The following is a 22,195-nucleotide window of genomic DNA, read 5'->3' on the forward strand; positions in this document are numbered from 1 at the left end:
TGTTTTTCTGCCATATGTTTTCTCTCCCCCCTCCCCCTTAAATAAATTTAAAAAGAGATCCACATTGCACTCTGGCCACTGTCTCTAGTCAGCAGGAATCAGTACCTTTTCCAGCCAAGTGACTTTCTAGAGTACAGCAACTGCCTTTGGACATGATGCCATTGCTACAGGACTGGCACCAACACAGGACACGCCATCAGCTTATCCACCCTCCTTGCAGAGGTCAAGGTCATTTGAGGCACCAAGCAGCATTGAGAGCAAAAGGGCTATTTTTCTGTCAATAAAATAATTAGGATCAAAAAGTAAATGTACTCACCCCAGGTAAAGTTTTAATATTGTGCAGTGCATTCTGTGCCTCAAGAGCAGCTTTTCTTGTATAAAATGTTACGAAACAACAACCTATAGAGAGAAATGAAAAGCTTTCAGAAATTAGTGAGTATGATTTGTGAGAGTACAATAGGGAGGGAGAAAAAACAGTGGTTGAACAACACATTATGAAAGCTGGAAATGTGAATTATCCTGAGGCGCCTGAATGACATGAATAAAAGAAAGCTTGTATGGTTTAAAATAAAAAATCCCCCCCTGTGCATTGCATCTATAGCACACCTGTATTGTTAGTGAGCTGTAATCACTTAGAAATTGTTAACCAAAATCCAATTGGCTTTGTACATTGTAAATAAGGTTATATTTTTCTGAAGGCTCCCCATTGTACTTTGAATATAAGCAACATGGCAAAGTCAAGCAGCAGGAATTCATTGTTACGTTCCAAACAGAAAATCAGGCTAAAGCAGGACCTTATTTAAAGGGCTTTATACAAAAGAGCTAAGGTTGGTTCCCTCCTTTCCTTGAAACCAGGCAGGACTGCAGGTGGAACACTCATCTCAGTTTCAAGAATGAAAAACAAGCTACATGTGAATTCACCACTGCTGGGATAGTGGAGGCTGCTGATGGCTGACAGCATTAAGGGAGGCTCTGCTCTCCCTGCAGCTGCCAAATTTTCAGTAGAGCAGGTAGTTTTAGTTGCCTTAGTCCTGTGGTTTCCTTTTGGCAGTATGATCCAGCCAGGTGGTGTGTGGGACCAAACATGGGTTGCTGTCACTTTATCCACTGCAAACATGTAAAGTAGCTTTTTCCGCAGCACACAGAACCCAGGCAGCTCAACACCAGCCCCAGGGTGAGGTCAGGGCTCACAGGCAGATCCTCAGGGAAGAGCTATAATGTCACAGGCAGGGGACAAAATGCAAGGACTAGGGTTTGCCTGTAATGCCCCATGGCAATGAAAATCTGCTCCTTGACAGATGAGATGTTTGCTGCAGATGGGGTGTTTGGTGACCCAACTGCTTTGGGGAGAGGGAAAACATTCTGGGCAATGCTGGTTGGGGGGCAGAAGTGGCTCCTGAAATAAAAACCTGCTTCGCATGAAACAGGATGATGCAGGTCTTACTGATGAATCAGAAAACAATCCTGTTCTCTTAATCACAGTCAGAGATTTGTTACAACTCCAGAGAAATGTCAAAACCAATCAGTAAATAAAAGAAACCCTGGCTCATGAGCCTTGGTGCTCCCTTGGAGCCTGACACACATAAAATAATCTGTGCTTCAGGCAGTGAGCAAAGATGATGTTTGTATCAACTCCCTAATGTTGGCCAGGGTGAAACATCCCAGCCCACCTGATATTCCTGCTTGCGTTCAACCCTGCCCCATCTCTGTAATGGCAAAGGACATGGGGAGAAGGTGTGCATAGCAGCACACAGAAAACACTGGAAGTAACCATGTGGAGTGGACCACTTTGGAAGGAAGGGCTGAATCCAGAAAGGGCCCCTCCACCGCCCCTTGCTTGGCTCAAGCTGTGCTTGGCATTGGGAATGCTCCCTCTGGCTCTGCAGCCAGGCCAGTGACAACCATTACCCCGGTAACAAGCAAAGGTGACCATGTATTCCCAGCTGGAACACAGCAAGTTTATCCCTAATACACAAAATCACTTGCAGGCACAGCAAAACATGGTCAGGCAGGTAATGCAGACTTAACAGCTGAGAGGAACATTTTTCATACTGCCAACAGGTTCTTTAAAATTTCACACTTTATGATGGAGATGGTTTAGTAATTATTTCAGTAAGCGGAACATTGTTTGCAGGGATGCGTGCTAGAGACAGTCATAGCCTGTTAAGGTTTGTGTTTCCTGTAAGTGTTTCTAAACCTTCTGTTTCACTGGAGAATTCTGAAAATCTGAATTATTTTGCCCCAGATGAAAATGAGAAAAAAATCCAAGTTCGTGACATTTAATAGTGTGATTTTGAGACAATATTGCAATATTTTTCTATCCTGTCAGCCAGCTCCAAGTCTATTTTCTATTGTTTCTTCTTTCGGCTTATTAGCTTTTTAATATAAGGCTTTTTAACCAGGAGAGAGGATTCAGAGGGGAAAATATCAAGCTGTAATCACAACTTTGCAATTGCTATGTCCTTTTCCATGGGCCCGAAGAGTTTCATTTTAGATTTCAGCTCTGTGGGTTCATTCCGATAAGGAGAAATTTGAAATCTATTGGTTTATCATTCTTGGCACTACTTGAAAGAGCTGCACTTGAAAGATGAATATGCTGTGAAATACCCTTTAACTGATCATTTTTGGGAAGTAATAGCTCAGGAGAGAAAAATGTTTCTGTGAATGAGGGCCGGAAGAAACAGTAGCTTAATGAGAAACGTGCAGATGTTTCAGGCAGGTCACTGGACCTTGACAAAAATAGAGGCTTCTAAGCTCAAAGACTGACACATCTGAAAATGCTTACGGATAAAATTTTTCTCAGGACACATTTGGCTCATATCTTCTTAAATACAGCAAACCCCACAACAAGAGCTTTGCTGTGGTGTGAGGGGGGCATGGACATCCGCTTGTGGACACCTGAATTTGAAGGTATCTGCTAAAGAGGTCAGGGCTGGACTCAAAAAGATAATAAGTCAACAGTGAGGAACAGAAAAGGCAATAGTCCATGTTTCCCCAAGGAAATGCTGTAGCCCAGCCTATGGATTTTCCAGAGGTGCTGCAGGCATGTTACAGAAACTGCATTGAAGAGGCCTCCCAATGTAAAATCCTTTGGGGTCAGTACATAGAAAAAGTACCTGGAATATTGGAGGGGAAGATGCCTGTGTAATAGGACAGGGCTAATCTGTGCTTTAGGACTGGTAGCTGTCCCCCTGCTGAAAGGCAAAGACCTTCCTTCCTCCATTTTACTGAAGAAAATGTATTATTGCCAAAGACAAACAAGTGTCCCAGCTGGAAAAGAAAAAGTATGTTTTCTACCGAAAGAAAATTAAAAAATACAACCTTCCTCTTCAGGCCTTATGCACATATAATCTTTGTTTCACCACCAACAAACTCAACAGCACCTTGTACCACAACTAGATTTTCTGACATCCAGATAACTCAGAGCTTGGCTTATAACCTTCTCCCCTCCTAGTCAGGACAACTTATAAGGTGAATTGGTTTGTGGACATGGTTCTGCCAGTCCTCTACAGCGTGAAATACAGCCCAGTTTAACTCCACACAGGTTAGTGTATTCTTGCCCACAGGCAGAGGAGCTCATGCTGCCAGTCAGTGCCTCCAGAGCAGCAAATCTCCCACGCTCTGCTAAGCTGGTTGTGCTCTACTTGGAACAGTATTTACTACAGCGTAAGGCATTTCTTCTTTGTACCTTGAAAAAAATTCTGAATGAATCATGCAGATCCCTACAGTCCCTTAAGGACATCGGCAACAACTTCATGGCTATCCTGCCAGATGCTTGAACAGACTGAATAAAACCTGCCACTCCATGCTGCTCGGCGTTTAATGGCAACAAATGGGATGCCTGAGAAACAACAGCAGAAAACAGCCCTACTTCTCCAGGCATCTGACGAGCGCTGCAGTGTGGACACTACAATGCTCAACTTCAACACCTCATTAAAGAAAGGGAAAAGATCTCTTACTTCAGCTTGTTTTCATTCTCTCTCTCTCTTCCCCTCCTCCCCATTCCCCCTTTTTTTTTCTTTTTTAAAAGGAAATTTAGTGCCAGAGAAAGACCTCAAGGTCCCAGCCACTGGGAGAGAGTTGACACATTCAATTCTCCATGACACATTCAATTCACAAGCCCTTGCTCAGGCTGCCAAAGGCACCAATTAGCACCAGTGGTAGGGATTTTATTTATTTAATTTCCACAGAAACCTGTTTAGCAATACAGTGTCAGGGACAAACAGCCTTGTGTATGGCTAGAAACAGCTTTATGTGAGTCACTGTCAAAGATGGCAGCAATGGATTACAGGGGAATGAAGCCCGGGGTTCACTGAAACCATCATTCAGAAGCGAGGAATGGGAAAAAGATCAAGTGGTGAGGACTTTCATACCACAGTAGCCATGATCTTCTGCTGACAGTGAATTTGGGTTTCTTGAGGACTTTATGGAGCTACAACAAATTGCAGCTTCCACCATGAAATGTCAAGAAATGCCATTCCTCCTGTAAGCAAGAGGATTTTTTCAAAGAGCTGTTAGTGACCCCATGCAATGGGGCTTCTTCTCCCATGTGACTTCTGCTTTATGACCCAAATTTGCCTCCCAGCAGAGCAGTCACAGCTTTGTTAGGCTGCAAGATCCAGCTCTACGCCATCTCTAGGAGCTCTGCCATGCCATTATTTTCCTCACTTTCTCCCAATTCAAACACAGACTAATTATGCCGTGAGAGCTGTTTACATTCCTAATTTTGAACAACTAACAAAGGGAAGCTCTCCTCCACTTGAAGATGTGGCTTACACAGTCCTTGTTGGCATTTAACGGCACTGGGATCTGTGTAAGAGGCTTAATCTCTCAGCCAGGATTTCATGCCTGAATGAATACAGCAACCTCCATCTTGCTTCAGGTGAGAAAAAGTCTTTTACAGCTCCCTAAACTGAATAGACAATTCCTGTGTTAAAGTTAGCAAGAATTACACATGTGCATCTATATGAGAAAACAACCCTTGGATGTGGACAGGAATTAAAACACATTCCACAAGATGCTCTGAGGTCTTGATTTGCTTAAAGAAAAATATTCTGCAATCTCCCAGGCCTGAAAATTTAACTTTTGGGAATTAAAAGAGACAAGATACAGGAGGGAAAAGAAAAAAAAAAAGCCAAACCCATATTTATTGGTCTGATATATTAGTTTCTTTAGTTTTCAACTGTCAAAATTTGTCAGTTTGGATCTCTCCTGTGTTGTGCATATTATCACCTGCTGCCAGTACCTGAACCCTAACCATGGGGTATAGAAATACAAGAGCTTATCAGGGTGCCTGCAAAGACTGCAACAACTTAAAAGTATGAAATTTGCTTTACCTTCTAGACTAATAAAATAAACACTTCAAAACAGCTATAATGATTATCTGATGATTGAACTCTGTATTCTTTTAGCAAGTAATGGAATCCTGGCAGACAAATTCAATTCAAAATACATTCACATTCAGGACATCAACAAAGTCATCATGTTGTGAATTGAAAATTCCTTTAAAGGCTGTGTTTGAATTCTAAGGGGCTGACAGATCAAGGGACTGAAGGCCCTGGAAGGCTAAATGAGTGAAGTCCTGCTATGTTTCTTTCTTTCTGTGAATGAAGCTCACTTTTGTGTGTGCATTTGCAAGCAGAACAGGTGCTGGCTTCATACAAGCCTGGAATCTCAATGGGGACAGTAGCTTCTTGTCAATCCAGCACAGTTCAAGCTAGTTTAAGTTCAGGAGGATTTCTTTTTCTTGCTTTCTTCCCCACTCCAAATGTTTTTCTCCTGATTTCCACATTCACTCATCCACCACCAAAATTTAAACACGACACTAATACAGGGCAGCCTTTAACAAGGTCTCTTGCATTCCAGCCATCCACCTGAGCTTTGGAATATGTGCTTTGTACATTTCAGAAAGCTGCCTGAACAGCATGATTTCCAACCAAACACACCATGTGTGACCTGTAATGCCATTTTCCAAAAGCCAATGAAGACATTAAAATCTCTTTTCCACTAAAGCCACTGGGTAGACCTATTGCTACAAGGAGTTCAGGTGTGTGGTTGGGCAATGAGACCTTTCACTTTGCTTACATTTTATGCAGTGCAACGGGAGCCTTGCCTGGCTTTTCTACAGATGTTAGTGCAATTACCTAACCCACACTGAAGACTAGTCTAGTATTAGGTGTTTCAAGTTTTAGAGATTTTTATTGGGTGGTTCGATCCAAAACCAGAGAAAATCATGAACTGTCTGAATAGCAAATACAGCCATTCCTGACAAAGACACCCAGAAAGAAAAATCCAACTATTTTTGAAACTCTGCTTACCAGAAGAAGAAGGTGGCTAAGGCAGGGATGTGTTTACCTGCACCATCCTCATGCTCTATTGTCTGTGGAGTCATGGGAGAGTAAGATGGATTCACTCCCAAAGCCATCCTGATAGAATTGCCGAATACAGCAGAAACCAAACTTTAATGATGCTGCCTCCCAATTAGCTCAGGTTTGCTAATAGTTTGATATAATTGGCACCCTGATGGAAACCGTATTACCAGTCCTGTCACCAGCCAGGAAACCGCACTGCCACTCTAATGACAGCACATATTATAGTGATGCCACTTCTAATATTAATACATTAGCTGAATGTAGGCAAGAGCTCACATGTGAGAAGGATTCACAGCTGGGATGTGCCAAATTCCACCCTGTGCTCTATTTGTCCTCCTGGTTCCAGCATTCAGGGTGGCAGTGCCCCAGCCCCAGAACGCCCTGCATTGCACTGCTCGCATTAAAGCACAAATGCTCCAGGCCGGTAACAGCCCCGTAAATGGCCAGTGAAAAATGATCCCATGGAGCTCAATTTTTTCTCTCCATGCCTTGCAAGTTATGACGGCCTTTCTGTTAATTGGCCACAAGTCCTAGTTTGCTGTCAGCCTTCAGCTGCACGGGGGAGCTCTTTTGGAGGAGTCGCACTCTGTCATTCCCATACCCTTGTGAATACAAATGCTCTCTATAAATGTCCTCTGCCTACAAAATGGAAGTGGTCTTTTTTTTCCCTTTTTCTTTTTTTTTTTTTTTTTTTCCTTTTTTGACCTAGATTAAATTTGCTGCATTTTCAAGCCTTTTGGGAAAGCAACTAAGAACTAATATGCACCGGTTCATGTCCCACAACACTTCCCTACCCATTATTATGTAAATTTTGACTAAAGTGCGACACAGATAGAAAAGATATCAAGGGCAAAATTGCCAGAATCTACTTTTCTTGCTCTCTGAAATAAGCCACTTATATTAAACAGTTTTAAATGGCTAATAGCTGTACAAGTATCTGAAGAATTTCAATGTACAATTTTTCACATAGGACAATTACAGCTTTTGCAAATTCCTGAACTCTCCTGCTGCCAGTGTAATGACTGGGAAGCAAATGGCCAGCATGCTGGAACTCTCTGTTTTACTTCTGAAGGAAGGGGCCAACTTCCACACCTGCATCTTGGCAATACTCATATGATACCTTCACTAGATGGTGATAAAGGAGTAAAAAAAAGCATATGCAGAATTAGATTCCATACATAGTGACAGGGTAAATAAATACTCACAAATCAGGTTTATAGCATCAAGGCAATTTTATGTCATTACGAACTAATCTGTCCCTAAAGAAACCATCCCTGCGTGCTGGGATGGAGGCTGAGCTTTATTGGTCTGGGCTGAGCAGTGGATGAGAGAAATTGCAACATAAACTCAGGAAGTGCTGTGAAGACAGAGCTGAGCAGTCAGTGGCACTGAACCTGCACATCAGCACTGCAGCAACACCATGATCTACAGGGGACCTGGCCTGGAATGTTCATCCTTTGCCAGCCTGTCCAAGCACCGACCCAGTGTAAATCCCTAGGGAAAGCCATGGAGATGGAAGGCTACCAGCATCAGTGGGAAAATCAAAGCAGCAGCTCAGTACCTCATGTCAAGTTCATACTTGGTCCATTCACATTTCTAGATCTCAGGGGTGGAGAGTAACTGGGATCTTTACGTCAGTCCATATGGGTTACAATAAAAACTGCTTGTCAGAGCTTTTGGACAAGAAATTCTCAAGTAAGTAGGACTGCAGGGGGAGAGGGTGGGGAAATGGCATTCCAGCCTGTAGCTCTGTGAGGGGGTGTCCCATAGGAAGTTACTGTGCTTCCCACTTGTAAAATATAGGAAAGAATATATGCAAAAGACAATAATTTTTTTTTTAAACTTGAAATAGTTTTAAACAAGGCCTGTCACAATGTATATATATTGTATCAAGACAGAAATCTTGAAACGGGGCGGGGGGGACATGACACTGAAATGAAATGACAAAAAATGAAAATACAAATGATTATGTATTTCTTATACTGCCTTCTTGCCATTTCCTCCTTACCTTCATTTCCTTCTTATTCTTGCACTAATGCTCCTTAATCTTGAATTCACTTTCTTCTTCCCTCAAATAAATTCTTATTTTTTAAGTTGTAGCAGATGGTTATTCTTTCCCTTTTCTTTGGCCAGGTAAAAATTACTGACTTGAGTTTAGTGGCTTTAAAATGAACTAACATGTCCTCTGTGCAAGTTAATCCCTAAGTCTGACCATCTGCTAAATGCATTTTTGGATGCAGCAGAGAAAGAGGGTTCAGAGAAGTGACGTTAAAAAAAAAATACAAAAATTAAGATGTCCTCCCTCGTTAATCCATACTTGCAGCAGAAAACTGCTGTGACACTGTATTTCAGTTCAATAAGACTCTACAAAGATCATGTTTACATAAATTAACACAGGCAGGGACACATCTTTCCCTGATGTCATTTCAAAAGCCCATTGTCTTTCAACTCTGCCACTCACTAGTAGCAAATCAAACTTCCCAGCACACACGTCTTGTAGTCGTGGATTTCCTTCTATTTTTTCTTTCATTCGAGTGCTTGAGAAAGATCACTGAAAACTGACTTTTCCTGATAAGACTTCCAGATCACTTCTCTGATGAAACCTCTAATTGCACTGTGACTCCTGAGAAGCCATTTGAGTCCTAGTTCAACTAGGAGCCAACTCTGTAGGGAAAAATACTCAGAATAGAAGAGCTTTACCATAAAATTATCCCTTCAAAAGAATCAAATATTTGAGAGTTATTTGCAATTTATAAACTTTCCCTATGAAAAACATATGTTCTGGACTGGAAATTACCTTCACTGGTTAAATGCTAAAGGTATCCTGGCCTGCATCAGGCAGAGCAGGCCAGTGGAGGTGATCCTTGCCCTCTGCTCAGTCCTGCTGAGACATATATGGAGTTCTGGATCTTCTTCCTGTTTGAAGAGATGTGGACATACTAGAGGCTGTCCAGTGAAGGACCATGAAGGTGAGGAAGGGTCTGAAGCATCTCTCATATGAAAAGCAGCTGAGAGAGCTGGGACTGCTCAGCCTGGAGAAAAAAACATTGGAGGAAGTAAAGAAGATTGAGCTTTCTAAGTGGTCCAATGACAGGACAAGAGGCCATGGCCACAAATTAAAATACAAGAAATTTTACTTAAAAATAAGGAATGACATTTTTATTCTAAGGGTGATCAAACACTGGCATGGTTTGCCCAAACAGGCTGTGGACTCTCTCCAGCCCTGAAGATACTAAAATCCTGACTGGAAACAGCTCTGAGAAACCTGAAGTAGATGACTGTTGTGAGAAGGAGTTGGATAAGATGAATCCCAGAGGTTCTTTCTGACCTCAGTCAGCTTGTGATTCTGTGAAATGGCAATGAACAAATTTAACTGGCATCTGACAACGTCCCTTCTAATAGAGCTTAACTTCCCCAGAAATATATTGCAAGCTTATTTAACTCTAGCAGAAAACATCAGTTAAATTACTGTTTTATTGTTGTACCCATCAGTTGGGAACCAGCTTTCATTCACTAGCAAATTTCACACAGTAGATGAGTTTTTTCATAGCAAGAACACAGGAATAAATATATTTTCTTTTTTTAAAGAAACAGAATCAGAGACCTTATAACACCTTCTGGTACCTAAAGAGGACCAGTATATGGCTGGGGAGGGACTTTGATGAGGGCCTGTAGTGACAGGACAAGGGAAAATGGCTTCAAACCAAAAGAGGGCAGGTTTCAGTAGGGTATCAGAAGAAATTCATTACTGTGTGGGCACTGAGACAGAGGAACAGGTTGTTCAGAGAAGCTGTGGATCCCTAAAAGTGTTCAAGGCCAGGCTGGATGGAGTTTTGAGCAACCTGGTCTAGTGCAAGGTGTCACTGCCCACAACAGGGTGGTTGGAACAAGATGATCTTTAAGGCCCCTTCCAACCCATGCCATTTTATGTTTCTATGATGATTCTATATGGTGAACATCCCAGCATGGCAGATATTGCCAGTTACAAATGTCTTGTGTCATACCTGGTTTTTATAAAGATATCAACACATTTATGAATTCATGATAACACAATGCATTTTTTTTTAAGTTGCAGTTTATCTGATCCTGTTGTAGGTGACATGAAGTTTTTTTAAAACCCCACTGACAGCTTTAAACATCTCAGCTTGTGCCTTCTAAGGACAGCATAGGAAAAGCCAGAACTAGCAGTACAAAGAGGGAAAAAAAGGGAAAAGGCTCAGGGAAAAGGAGTTATAAAAGAAGGTACCCACCGGAAAGATTGCTATTGCTGACACTTCACTCATTTACAAAACAACAACAAAACCTCAACCCTACCCAGAAACTTGGCAAGAACATCGTGCATGGGGTGTTTTCAGCATTTAGCTGGATTTGGAAGAGTTGGATACCATTTTTGCAAGAGAATCTAAAATCTGACCTTGGATAACTCATTTCTAGGAATAGGGTGTTGAAGTTCTTCTGAAAATAACATTCAATGCCCATCTGAATCTTTCGATGCCTAAATGCTTTTGAACAAGCTGGCCTTTCATCTCCCTTGCTCTAGCTTTTCCTTGTTAAATAGAAAGAATAAAATGTTCTGAGCTCAAAGGAGTACTCTGAAGAAACCATGAAAAAATAAAAATTGAGGTAAAAAGACACAGCCATTGTAGTGACAATGAGTAACAGCAGAGCACAACGTGCCAGTGCTGTGTCCATCTGACTCATTGCTGTCTATCACACTTCCTCTGAAAGACACCTTACAGGAAATGGAAGAAATCAATACAAGACATTTGAGATGGCTTAAGGAATGCTTGAATCGCATGGGAAGAAATTCTAGGATAAATATTGCCTCTAAGTGCCCTGAACTTGAATCAAAAAATAATCGTTTCCTCCAACACCTCCCCTGCCCCATATTTTGCTGATTTTGGCCAAGTCACCAAATTGCAGGCTCCATTCTCTGCTGGTGGAAGAACTGACAACACCTCCACTCTCTATCATGATTTGCTACAACATACTATTTTAATGGAGATAATTTTCAACTATTTGAATTTTCTTTTTCCCTGATAAATACATTTCTCCATCTTTAAAACTTGGGTCTAAATCCATTGTCTGAATCCGTCACACTCCCTGCTCCCTTTGCCCAAGATGCAGCCAAACACTTTCAACTTTTTCCCGACTTCAACATCATGAACCCTTGCACATCTCATATTGATTTCTAGGCATTCACAGCTTCATTCTCACAGGGTCACAGCACATGTCAAATCTTTCCTGCATTGCACCTTCAAGCTGTGTTTCATCTAAGGAGCTTCGCTTTGCCTGAACTTGTTAGCAGTGACACATTTGTTCCCCAATTAGGCTTTCTTTATAATAATAATAAAAATGAAATAGAAGCAATTCCTGGCAACTTTTCTATCTTTCTAGTCAGTTGAAACAATTTTATGCAGATGAAGATGCAGCTCCACAGAGCCTTTGAACTTTAAGCATCATCTTTACTTGGCTTTGAACTCTCAACAGGGCCCATGATCTTTCAAAGCAATGTACTCTGCTGTGGAAACTTCAAAAAAGAGGGAAAAAGGCATGGTTAGAAAAAAAATGCAAAAGATGGGTTTTTTTTAATGCTTGATGCTCCTGGAAATAAATAAAAAACCCAACTGAGTGGTATCTGAAGAAGTGTATTCGGCACTCAAGTGTTTCCCTAATTAATTGTTTAGATGAGTGCTAAAATAAATGCAGCAGCAGCAAAGATAAACAAACCACTTTAGTAATAAAGCCATATATTTGTGCAGGCACACAAAAATAAATGGCAGCACTTAATGAGCACAAGCAATGAGAACGAAGAACACACTTCATGTGGGGGATCTATGCTCAGAAAGCTCAAGCTCAAAGGTATTTGAGAGTTATCTCACAACCACTTCCCAGCCTGCCTCTCATTTGCCTCTTGCACAGGATCTCATTTTGCACAGACTAACTTCGTAAAAAGGCAAAGTGTCCTGACAAAGAATTATAGCTCATGTCTCACCTTACCTGGGCAGCCTCACCAGGGAGAGGAGAACACTTCTGGGGAGAGATTGCTATCCTAGTTAATCATTATTCCTATTTCTTTTTGTCTGAAGATTAACTAATGTAAAATCAATGAAGGGAGATATGGAACAGAAGTGTAACACATGTACTTCCAAAATAAGAAAGAAAAGCTAAGATGATCCATACAGTCTTTTCCTTCTAACTGGAAAACAAGCTATAAAAGTATTAATACTGGGGGAAATAATTTTCTTGTATATCTAGGAAAGCAGTTTCAATAGAACTAAACAACAGTTAGAGGCAGGAAAATTCAGCTAAGCTCCTCTCCCAGAGAGGACAGCATTATGCTTCCACATGTAATTCTTCTAAAGTTTTATCTTGTTCTATCTGTAGATTCCTTAGAATCAGACTTCCTATAATTTCCCAAAAAACTATTTCAAAATCTCACAAGAAGTATTTTAAATACACTTTTCACAGTAAATACTTTCAGTTTTGCATAATTTCCCATTGCTATTTATGTCTTGAAGACCTTATGAAATAGTGCTACTATTTATCTTTGTATAAGTGATTTGACAAGCAGGCCAAAACATAAAACCTCACATGCCATAAAAATAAATATGTTATTCTCCCCAGAAGCCTTCATACAACTGACTGTTTATTTCTTGCAACTATCACCATGTATGCTCCGGAAAACTCTTGTAAAAAATCTATTCACAAATATTTAATATCTGTTAAGGGAAGGGAATATTGAGACTGTGTTGGGTGACCCATAGGACATGTTTTAAATCTGTTAGTTAATACCAGTTCAGAGAGGTCCAAACAAGAGTACCATGATCTGTAGGTCCTATGGCTCTCCAAAGATCAAGAGGTGGCATTTAATCAGACCAAGATTTAAAATAAATCTCCACCAGCCTGTTTTCAAGTTATGACAAGAGAAATACTTGGCTCTAGAGGTACAGGCTGTATGACATGATTGGCAACTTATCAGGACAAGAAGAGAAAAAAGCTGGATGATTGGCAACTTAATCAGAGGGAGAAGAGAAAATAGAGAAAAGGAACAAAAGGAGTGCCTAAACAGTGATGTGTTGGCTCCTGTGGCTGTCAAAGGTGGCCTTGAGCAGGCAGTGGCAGGAGGGCTTACACTGAAGCTTGTCTGCAAAGTGGATGAAACTATTCAGCGTTCCTTGGCATCAATGGCATGTGGCTCCTGAATGTATCTAATCACATTTGGAGAAGCAGGATCCTGCTCTCTGCAGGTCACCGTGGCAGCCACAGGAACACATCCAACAAAATATTACGGATGCGCAGATTCGCTACAAAAAAACTCAGAGAGCTTTAGAACAAAGTCCCCAGCCTTAGCTGAAAAAAATACAAAATGAAATGTCTGAGCAATCATATTTTGATACCAGAGGTCCTTTAGTTAACTTTACAATGTGACCTCATAGTTTACTCAACATGTTGTGTAAAATATCTCTGCCGAGCACAAGCAATGCAGAGTTTTCCTGGATGGGAGCTGAGAAATGGTGGGTTCCATGTCAGGTTGTCAAACGAGCCTTGCAGCCACCAGTTCTTACTGGGAACAAGCATTGCTTGGTCTGTCACAAAAAGCACTTCTCATAGATGACTCGTATTTAACCATGGAGTACAGTGGATCAACAGAGAAACTGCAAAATAATGCCCTAAAAATGTGAAGTTTCTTTTCCCACATGAAATGGGATATAGGGAAATAAGGATGTACTTGGAGGGCAGTCTTGTTAATATTGGGGCCCCTATCTTGTACAATATTTTGTCTCCTGCTAAGACTTACTAGGCAAAACTTAAAGATAATTCCAAGCAATTTGAAATCATCTATCAGACTTCAGTGTTACTCAGTCTTGCATTTTGTATGCCAGAAAGATAAACCATAATGTAGAGCAAAATTATTTCTGGAACTGCATATTGCACATTTTCACTATAAAGCATATCACAAGCTTTGACACAGAGATAACTAAGTGATTACTTGTCAACCTCCTCTCATTCCATCAGTCTTAAAAATTAGGATAAAAAAGGCTTTTCATGTGCAACAACAGGCTACATATTAGTCCTGCAGAGTTATAAAAAATGTGGAACTAAATATCAGACAAGCCCAATTTAAAATGATGAAACACTTCTGAATTCTAAAACAATTAGGCTAATTTACAACACATGGCTTGATACACTGGAAGTTTTAATCCTTTTATTTTCCTTTTTAAAAGAGGGGACACTTTTTCATGCTAGTCATAAATTAGTACAATCAAGACTTATTTCTTTTTTTTTTCTCTGAATACTCAAGAGCAATTCTTACACCTCCTAAAGAGGTTCGTGGAAGATTCATATTTTACCTGGGAAGAGATACACAGAAGTAAATTACTGAGTTAGGAAAGGCAAATCACTACTATAACTAAAGAAGAGCATCATCTCCTTTTTCTGTGCTTGTTCAGTGATGCTGTGCTGCAAATTTACTCAGCTTTCACTGCTAGGTCCCTCATTTCTGCTTGTAAATCAGGGATCCTGGGGTGCTCTGAAGATTTATCAGATGAGGGTTGCAGTTTTCTCCTCTACTCTTTGTGATGGTTCCTCACAGAAAACACATGAATCTTGAATATTTCTGATCCCTCTGGGGATGAGATTTAAACAAACACTGACATCGGCAATGCAGTCCTGCTTGATCATGGCACTAAAAAGTCATTATGTGTGTTTCAATATCCACTCAGTTATTACCAGTCTTTTAAAACAAAAAGAAAAGTGGAGAAACTCTTTTTCCTTTACCACAAGGCAATACTAGTGATGGCAGCAACATTGCTCAAAACCTACTCCGAAGAATACTTTGGCTCCTTTCTTAAAGAATACTGACATTTAAAGAATAAAACATAAAACAAAAGATATAGGGAATTCACAACACTTTCAAGGCTTTCCCTTTTGCAATACACATGGACAATGGATTTTAAATGAAAGTTCTGTTTCTCTACACTTAAGGGTATTAATATTTTAGTATGACTGCATCTCTGAATGAAGACATTCAAAAAGCCATTATGTTTTCAACTTAGGTTAATAATAAGGCTATTTTTCCACCCACTCTCTGGCATAGCTGTAATGTTCTTGGCCTCAAGTGGGAGGCAATGTGGAACAAGGATTAGCAAGATGGATGATATACAACATACAGTGCCAGTTCATATAAAATATGACTAGATTGGAAATGACTGTTTACTGTCTCAGTGATTATATGATCACTTTTTTTCCTTCCAAAGAACATACAGGATGTGGCGCTCCTCTATGCCAATAAAGCTTAGTGCATAGCACCTGGGTAATGACAAATTAATTTTTGAGCTAAGCCTGATGAAGGGGTCAGCCAAAATCCTAGGCAGAGTTTATCCCCAGTACTATTTTACATGACAAAAAATGCATCTCTCCAATTCATCAATATTAGCACAGAAGAGAGATTATACAACAGAAAATAAATAAAATGGGGGGACAGAAACATAAAAAAAAAAATGTTAGGACTGTGTGTGTTTACAATAATAAAATATTTAATCTTTGGTTTGTGGTGGGGAGTTGGAAAGAGTGTCCCATGGTCCACTTCCAAATAAAATTGGACAAAACATTTAGGAGTGAACTAAACAGAACAAGCATAGATTTGGCAGACAACAGGCTGGACAAACCAGCAGGGTTTTCTTCATTCAAGTTAGGTTTCCAAACCTGAGACATTTGCATCCTGGAACTCAAAATCTCTTGCCTGATCTAGAGACCAACCCCTTTTGACAAAAGCCACAGTGGCTCAATCATGAGCAGCCAGGGATGCTGAGCCCTGGATCCTGACACGTTCCTGTACAGTCTTACCTCAGACTAGAAACCACGTGGGTCAAGTGTTATGTCTGATCCAGTCATAAAACTTCTTTAACCACAAAGCCAACACCAGTTGTTTAAATAGCGAATGCTCAGCAGTTCCCATTCCTTGGACTACTGGCCACAGCCACTGCCAAAATATCAGCAATACTTCAGAGTTGAAAAATGTTTTCTTTAATAATTTTAGTGAGAGAACACTTTCACATAAAAGAGAAACAAAAGTGCTTCTAAATGGCAAAATCATTTCTCATCCCTAAGCAAAGATCCTCTGAAAGCTGTATGCACAACCCAAACCACCTCCATTTTCATGTGGTTTATTGATTTAATAAAGCATATAAATGGATTTATATCATTATTTTACCAGCTGCAGATGATCTAGATTCACTGAACAAACTATTCCCACATAATATTTTCATTGAAATTAATCTTAATGTTCACTCCTCCTTCCCCCACAAGCCAACACTGAGGCACTTTGAAATGCACATTAGCTACTTCAATAAATAAGAGAGCAATTCTTGGTTTTCTAAACCACACAGGGCATAAGTGGATGATCTCTTTGCAAGCCCTGGATGATGAAAAAGACATTAAGTATTAGGATTTTTCCTGTTTGGGTAACCCTGTGAGAGCAAGCCAAGTTTGCAGGCTCGCTTTCCCTATCATTTCTGAAGTGTCAGAGTTTCCATGAGCAGTGCCCCTCCCAGTCAGGTCACCAAAGCCTCAGCCCTGCATGCCCAGCCTTTTTTTTGCAGGGCTTTGTTCCAGTACTGGGAGCAACTACCCAAAGTTTGAAAGTCTGCTCCTTTGACACGCTCGATCTGGCAAGTGTAGAAGAAATGCTGTTAGATAAGAAGAAGGAGGAAAAAAAGCGAGAAGTAGGCACATTCCCTTCTCCTACTTGCTCTCTAATGATCTTTGTGCTATTTTCTTTTAATTCTTATTTAAAATTTCAGCCCTTTACAGTAAGATCAGCAAGAACAGACCTTTCACCAAAGACGCACAAAGCCCTTTTGTTGAGGACATGGGTCCAAAACTGTGGCATCTGGGCTGTGCAGCTCTCTGTGCAGGCACACTGTCAATCCCTCTTGTCCAGCTGTGCAGTCAGTGTTTCGGGACAAAGATAATTCTACCAATCTGTTTGTACAGCATATTGTACAATCTGTTACGTGCATCTGCAATACAAAGAGTAAATGATAATAAGAGCATATGGACAAGGCTGGAGCCCCAGATTTTGGGTGCCTTTGTTATCTGTGGCTCATGGACCCTGGTCTGCAGCTGCACTTTTGACTTGCTGCACGCACACAACATACCATGGGCACTGGCCATGAAATCTAAATACTGCCTATTCCCTATTAAAAATACCCAAATGGTGTTTTTCCCCTCTTCCTCCTATTTCAAGGGAGTAATTCAAAAGTTAAAACCATGACCATACCAATGGGAATGAGACACCAAATTACCTTTTGTAATATCCTTCTCAAATACAAAACAAAGCCATGAAACTTAGGGAGAAAGAGGAACAGCTTGTGTCAGATGTTACCTAATGAACGTTCAGTCATGAATACTACATACAAATGTATGAGAAAAAAATGCCTACTCTTAAGCAGATTGTTCCCCAAAATCACATTTGACCGCAACAGTAATCATGTTTCTCATCCTTACTAAATATTTGTCTTTTTTTTTTTTGAAGACAGCAAACTCTGCTGACATTTCTGCACAGAACGTGGCAGTATGCTTCTTGCAGCACAGATTGCCACACTGCTGCTTTACATGCTGATTTCTCTTTTGTGAACTGAGACCTTGAATACTTTCATGGGGGAAAAGCAGATCAATGATTTTTTAAGAGAGCTAAACAATTCCGTGTAATGAACATCAGTTAACACGGGCAATTACTCTTTCTTTTTCTCCCTCAAAACACCACCACAAAAACAATGAGGAGATTGTAACTCCTTTGAATGGCATGTGCCTCACTGACTGTACCAGAATGCCACCCGCATGCAGAAATATGGGTGGGTGAAGTTCAGGAGTGACATGTGGCTTGTTAAAATATAATATGCGTAGGCGAATAAAAACTTTTGCCATTTGATTCAACAATAAAGAAAATTGATATAGAAACTATTCTACTGTTTCCCAATTTTCATAAAAGATAAGTTCAAACCCTCTTTCTTTGTTGCTTTTGTTGCTGAATGAATGGAGAATAAAAGGTTGTATTTTTTTTCTAGATTTCATGTATTTGCTTTTTAGAGAATGCATGTGAAAGGAAAATAAAATAATATCAAACATAAAGGAGACGCAGGCTTCAATGGGAATTTTGACATTCAAAAATATTCTGCAAAAACATCCAATATATCACATTTTCTCCTTAATGGTTAAAACATAAGTGCTGGAAAACTATGGCTTTCTTTATCCCTGGTTTGAAGCATATCTCTGGCTATGTCCCTGCGTTTCCACTAGTCTGAGTTTTCTGTTTATATCATGTGAATATGTAAATGCAGCTCATTTGCATTTCTGCTTTTATGTAGGAAATCACACAAAATACCTCTCTGGATCTCATTGTGGCACATCTGTATAATGCGAGAGTGAGAGTCCTGCATTAATAACAGCATTAAAAATGCCACCAGGATTATTCAGTGAAATCCCTCTGCCACCACTGCTGTTATTTGTGGAGGGCTTCCAAACCCCAGCGTGGATCAACTCAAGTCCCTCTTGAACAGCCAGACAATGCTCAGTTCCATCACTGGTGCAGCCATGCCCAAACCAGGTACACTCATGCCAAAATCACACCTCCCTCAGACACTTAGAAAACCACTGGTAAGAGGAATCTTCATGAGGAGCCTTCTTAAAGGGCTCAGTGATTCCATGCTATGTACACACAGCAGTGCCCCTTCCCAGCTTCCAGCCTGTTCCTGTTCAGTAAAGCAGTGAAGGAAATGCTTTAATTTTAATCACTTGCTGAAGTCATCAGGACTGTGTGCTTAGTTGAGCAGGGGTCTTTATGAGCCAAATATTATTCTTAGTAATAAGCAGACCTGGCAATACACTAGATGGAGCTTTTGATAGTAAGTAACATTAATTCAATTAAATCCTCTTACAGCACACACTCTCCAGCTAATGCAGTTTACAGTGAAATTTTCTCTGGCACTCATTTAAATATAATTGCTGCACTTATCTTGTCATGAGGAAATTTCTGAAGGTTACTTGTACTGTGCATGTGTAAACCCACAAGCTACACTGACCTTTAGTTTTGAGATTTTTTTTTGAACTACTTAAACTGCAGCATCTAAATGATGATGATAATAATAATAGTAATAGTAATTCTCTACTTCCACACAGCACCTTTTAACTCAATATATGCCCAAGTGAGAGCTAGCAAGTAACACAGCCCAGAAAGTCACTGCATGCTAACTGGGAAGGAAAGCTAAAACTGTTGGAAATGAAAAAGCTGGGAAATGACACATTTGGAAACCTGAATTTTCATAGAGTGATTTGCACAATTCTTCTGAAAAAAGTGAAGGTGCTCTTCATGTGGGCAATTTAATATTTACCTTTCATACACAAGCTGACATTAATAGTAACTATGGGGCACCTGAGAACCACACTTTGGCATCATCTTCTGTCTGCATCAGAAAAGAGGTTCACATCCATTGACCCAATAGACTGGTTTTGGTGATAGTCCCATCTGTTTTCCTATAGGTAGCCCAGTGATATACTGGAAAGCTGTCTCAATCACTTGCAAAACTGGAAAAAGGTAGGTATTCGCCAAAAAACCCCAGGAAAAAAATCAAAACCCACCCAAACACAAAGTAAAATTCAGTGTGTGTGTACAACTAACCATAAATAGAACGTCTTGAGAGTTTAATGAAATATGGGAAGGACAAGTGTAGAGATAGAAAAACTACTAAACATGATGGAAAAGAGCATTTCGGAAAGCCCTACCTATCCACAGCAGAAATTTCAGGCCCTTGTCTGGGGTAAATCTTCCTTGACAGTTCTATCATAAGCTCTTTTTCTTGTCTTCCCTTTCTCACAATGAGAAGTGCCCTCAAATTAAAGATCAGCCCAATTTTACCCTTTGAACTAGAGAAGAGATTAATTTTGGGTTACTCTGCACCAAGCAGAGAATAACCAGGCAATGCACACTGAAGTGCTGACAGCCATGGGAGGTGGGAAATACCAAATCTTAAGGGGAAAAAACAACATCTGAGGCCACACAACCTCTGTCCTGAGCTCAGCACTACAAAAGGAAACACTGCTGCCTAGTTTTTACTTCTCTTTATGCATGGGCAGGTGTTTGGAAGGGTGGGAAAGATTTGACATAAAATTATTTGGCCACCAAGGCTCATCAAGACCTTTTTCTTTTTGGTATTAAATAAAAAGAGGGACCAAGGACCCTGCTTTCCCCATTTCCATCCTCCTGCTCAGAGACTCAGATGCCTGTCACATTAGGAAACATCAAGTGATTTTGTTCAGCTCTTATGGCACACAATAGCAGACGTTCAAGGGAGAACGTGGGACTGCGAAGCATTTTAAAACTCTTAAATAAAATGTGGGCTACAGGAGGCTCTCATTCAGAAGCAACATTTTCCCTTCCACTGAGAGTTCCCCCACGCTCTGGTGAAGTGAATTAAAATTGACACTGAGAAAAATCTAATTGAGCCAGAGACAACACAACACTTTTCACTATAGAAACTCAAGTCCTGGTGGAATTAGTTGGGTTAATATAGTCCATTTTAAGTCTACAATGATTTTTATATCCCATGATCTGCAAACAATAAAGGAAGATTGTTGTTTAAGACTCATTGTATTAATTAGGGGGAGCATAGGAAGAGTGAGAGCTGGTGCCTTTGGGTCTACTCCACACTTGTTTTCTAACTGCAGTTCTCATCAGATCCGATTAATATGTGAATAAACTAATGCAGATCTCACCTGGGCAGTGTTAACATAACAAAATTTTTGTGTCAACCAGCTCAGGGATTCACTCACTGAAAATGAAGGGAGCAGATTTAATTTAGGCAAAATGACACCAGCACAGAGAAGACATTATTCTCTGCCTGCTCAAACTGTCTCAAAAAATTTGGGAAAAGTCCCCACAGGCCTCTGTATCTCAATTCTTCCAGCTGTTAAAAATAGAGTGATGCTATTTGTCTCCCTTTGCAAAACACTTGGAGATGTCTGGCTGAAGCAGCAGCCCTGCTCCTTACGGTGCCACACTCATCCTTGCAGTAAAAAGTTTCCTGCAGTACATTATATTAATCTACTCCCTATTGTGGTACAGCTCCCTAAAATTGCAGTTGAAGGCATGACATCTTGAGCTACAAGAAGAGTTTAATTATTGTTTGAAACATAATTTTTCCCAATTCAGTTGGGTGAATAAGAGACACGGTTTATTAGAAAATATCTTCCACCTCTTTACAGCTCTTCTTAGTCCTCTAAAAGAATGCCTGAATTGGATGCAGTAGTTATTTTAAATTAAAACCACAAGGTAGAAGACACTGAAGTTTTCTCTTCCACAAATAATAATGAATTTATGCACCAAAGAGTTTAATCTGCAGAGTGAAAGTCTAACGTCCCACTTAAAACTGCATACTCATGGGCATAGATTAGACAGTAATTAGGTTCAGTGAGAAACTGAAAAGATCCACTGGAAACATTCAAATTTAATTTATTCACTGGCTTGTCTCAGAGTGTTTTTATAAGCAATTAGAAAGACACAGATTCCTGAAAATGCATTCTTTCCCAAGACAGATGGACCAGGAGATTTATATGGCATACACAAGCCTTCCACCCACAGCTCACTGGCTTGAGTTAAGCTCAAATCAGGCTTAGAAGCCACTACCAGACTTTGTCCTTGGGGAGTTATTTGCTATTCTTTTGAAATATGCTGATGGTTACAGTGCACTATGAAACCGATGTCTTAAAAAAAGAGTAACACTTAAACTGGCACAACACGTCCTTTTATAGCATCTGTATCACTG

General features: G+C 40.3%; 1 protein-coding gene across 13 annotated transcripts in view; it reads right to left on the bottom strand.

Moving 5' to 3' along the window:
- CELF2 (CUGBP Elav-like family member 2) overlaps positions 1 to 22,195 on the bottom strand; it is a 541,755-nt gene that overhangs the window by 97,783 nt on the left and 421,777 nt on the right. For all 13 annotated transcript variants that reach the window (XM_088055373.1, XM_088055372.1, XM_088055374.1 and 10 more), the window contains one exon: positions 317 to 399. In XM_088055373.1, the coding sequence (XP_087911499.1) occupies positions 317 to 399 (83 nt within the window). The remainder of the gene's footprint in view (positions 1 to 316; positions 400 to 22,195) is intronic.

The sequence above is a fragment of the Pseudopodoces humilis genome, chromosome 5 (genome assembly GCF_049639895.1).
Source record: "Pseudopodoces humilis isolate 2021_Gansu_Grassland_sample_001 chromosome 5, ASM4963989v1, whole genome shotgun sequence".
NCBI lineage: Eukaryota > Metazoa > Chordata > Aves > Passeriformes > Paridae > Pseudopodoces > Pseudopodoces humilis.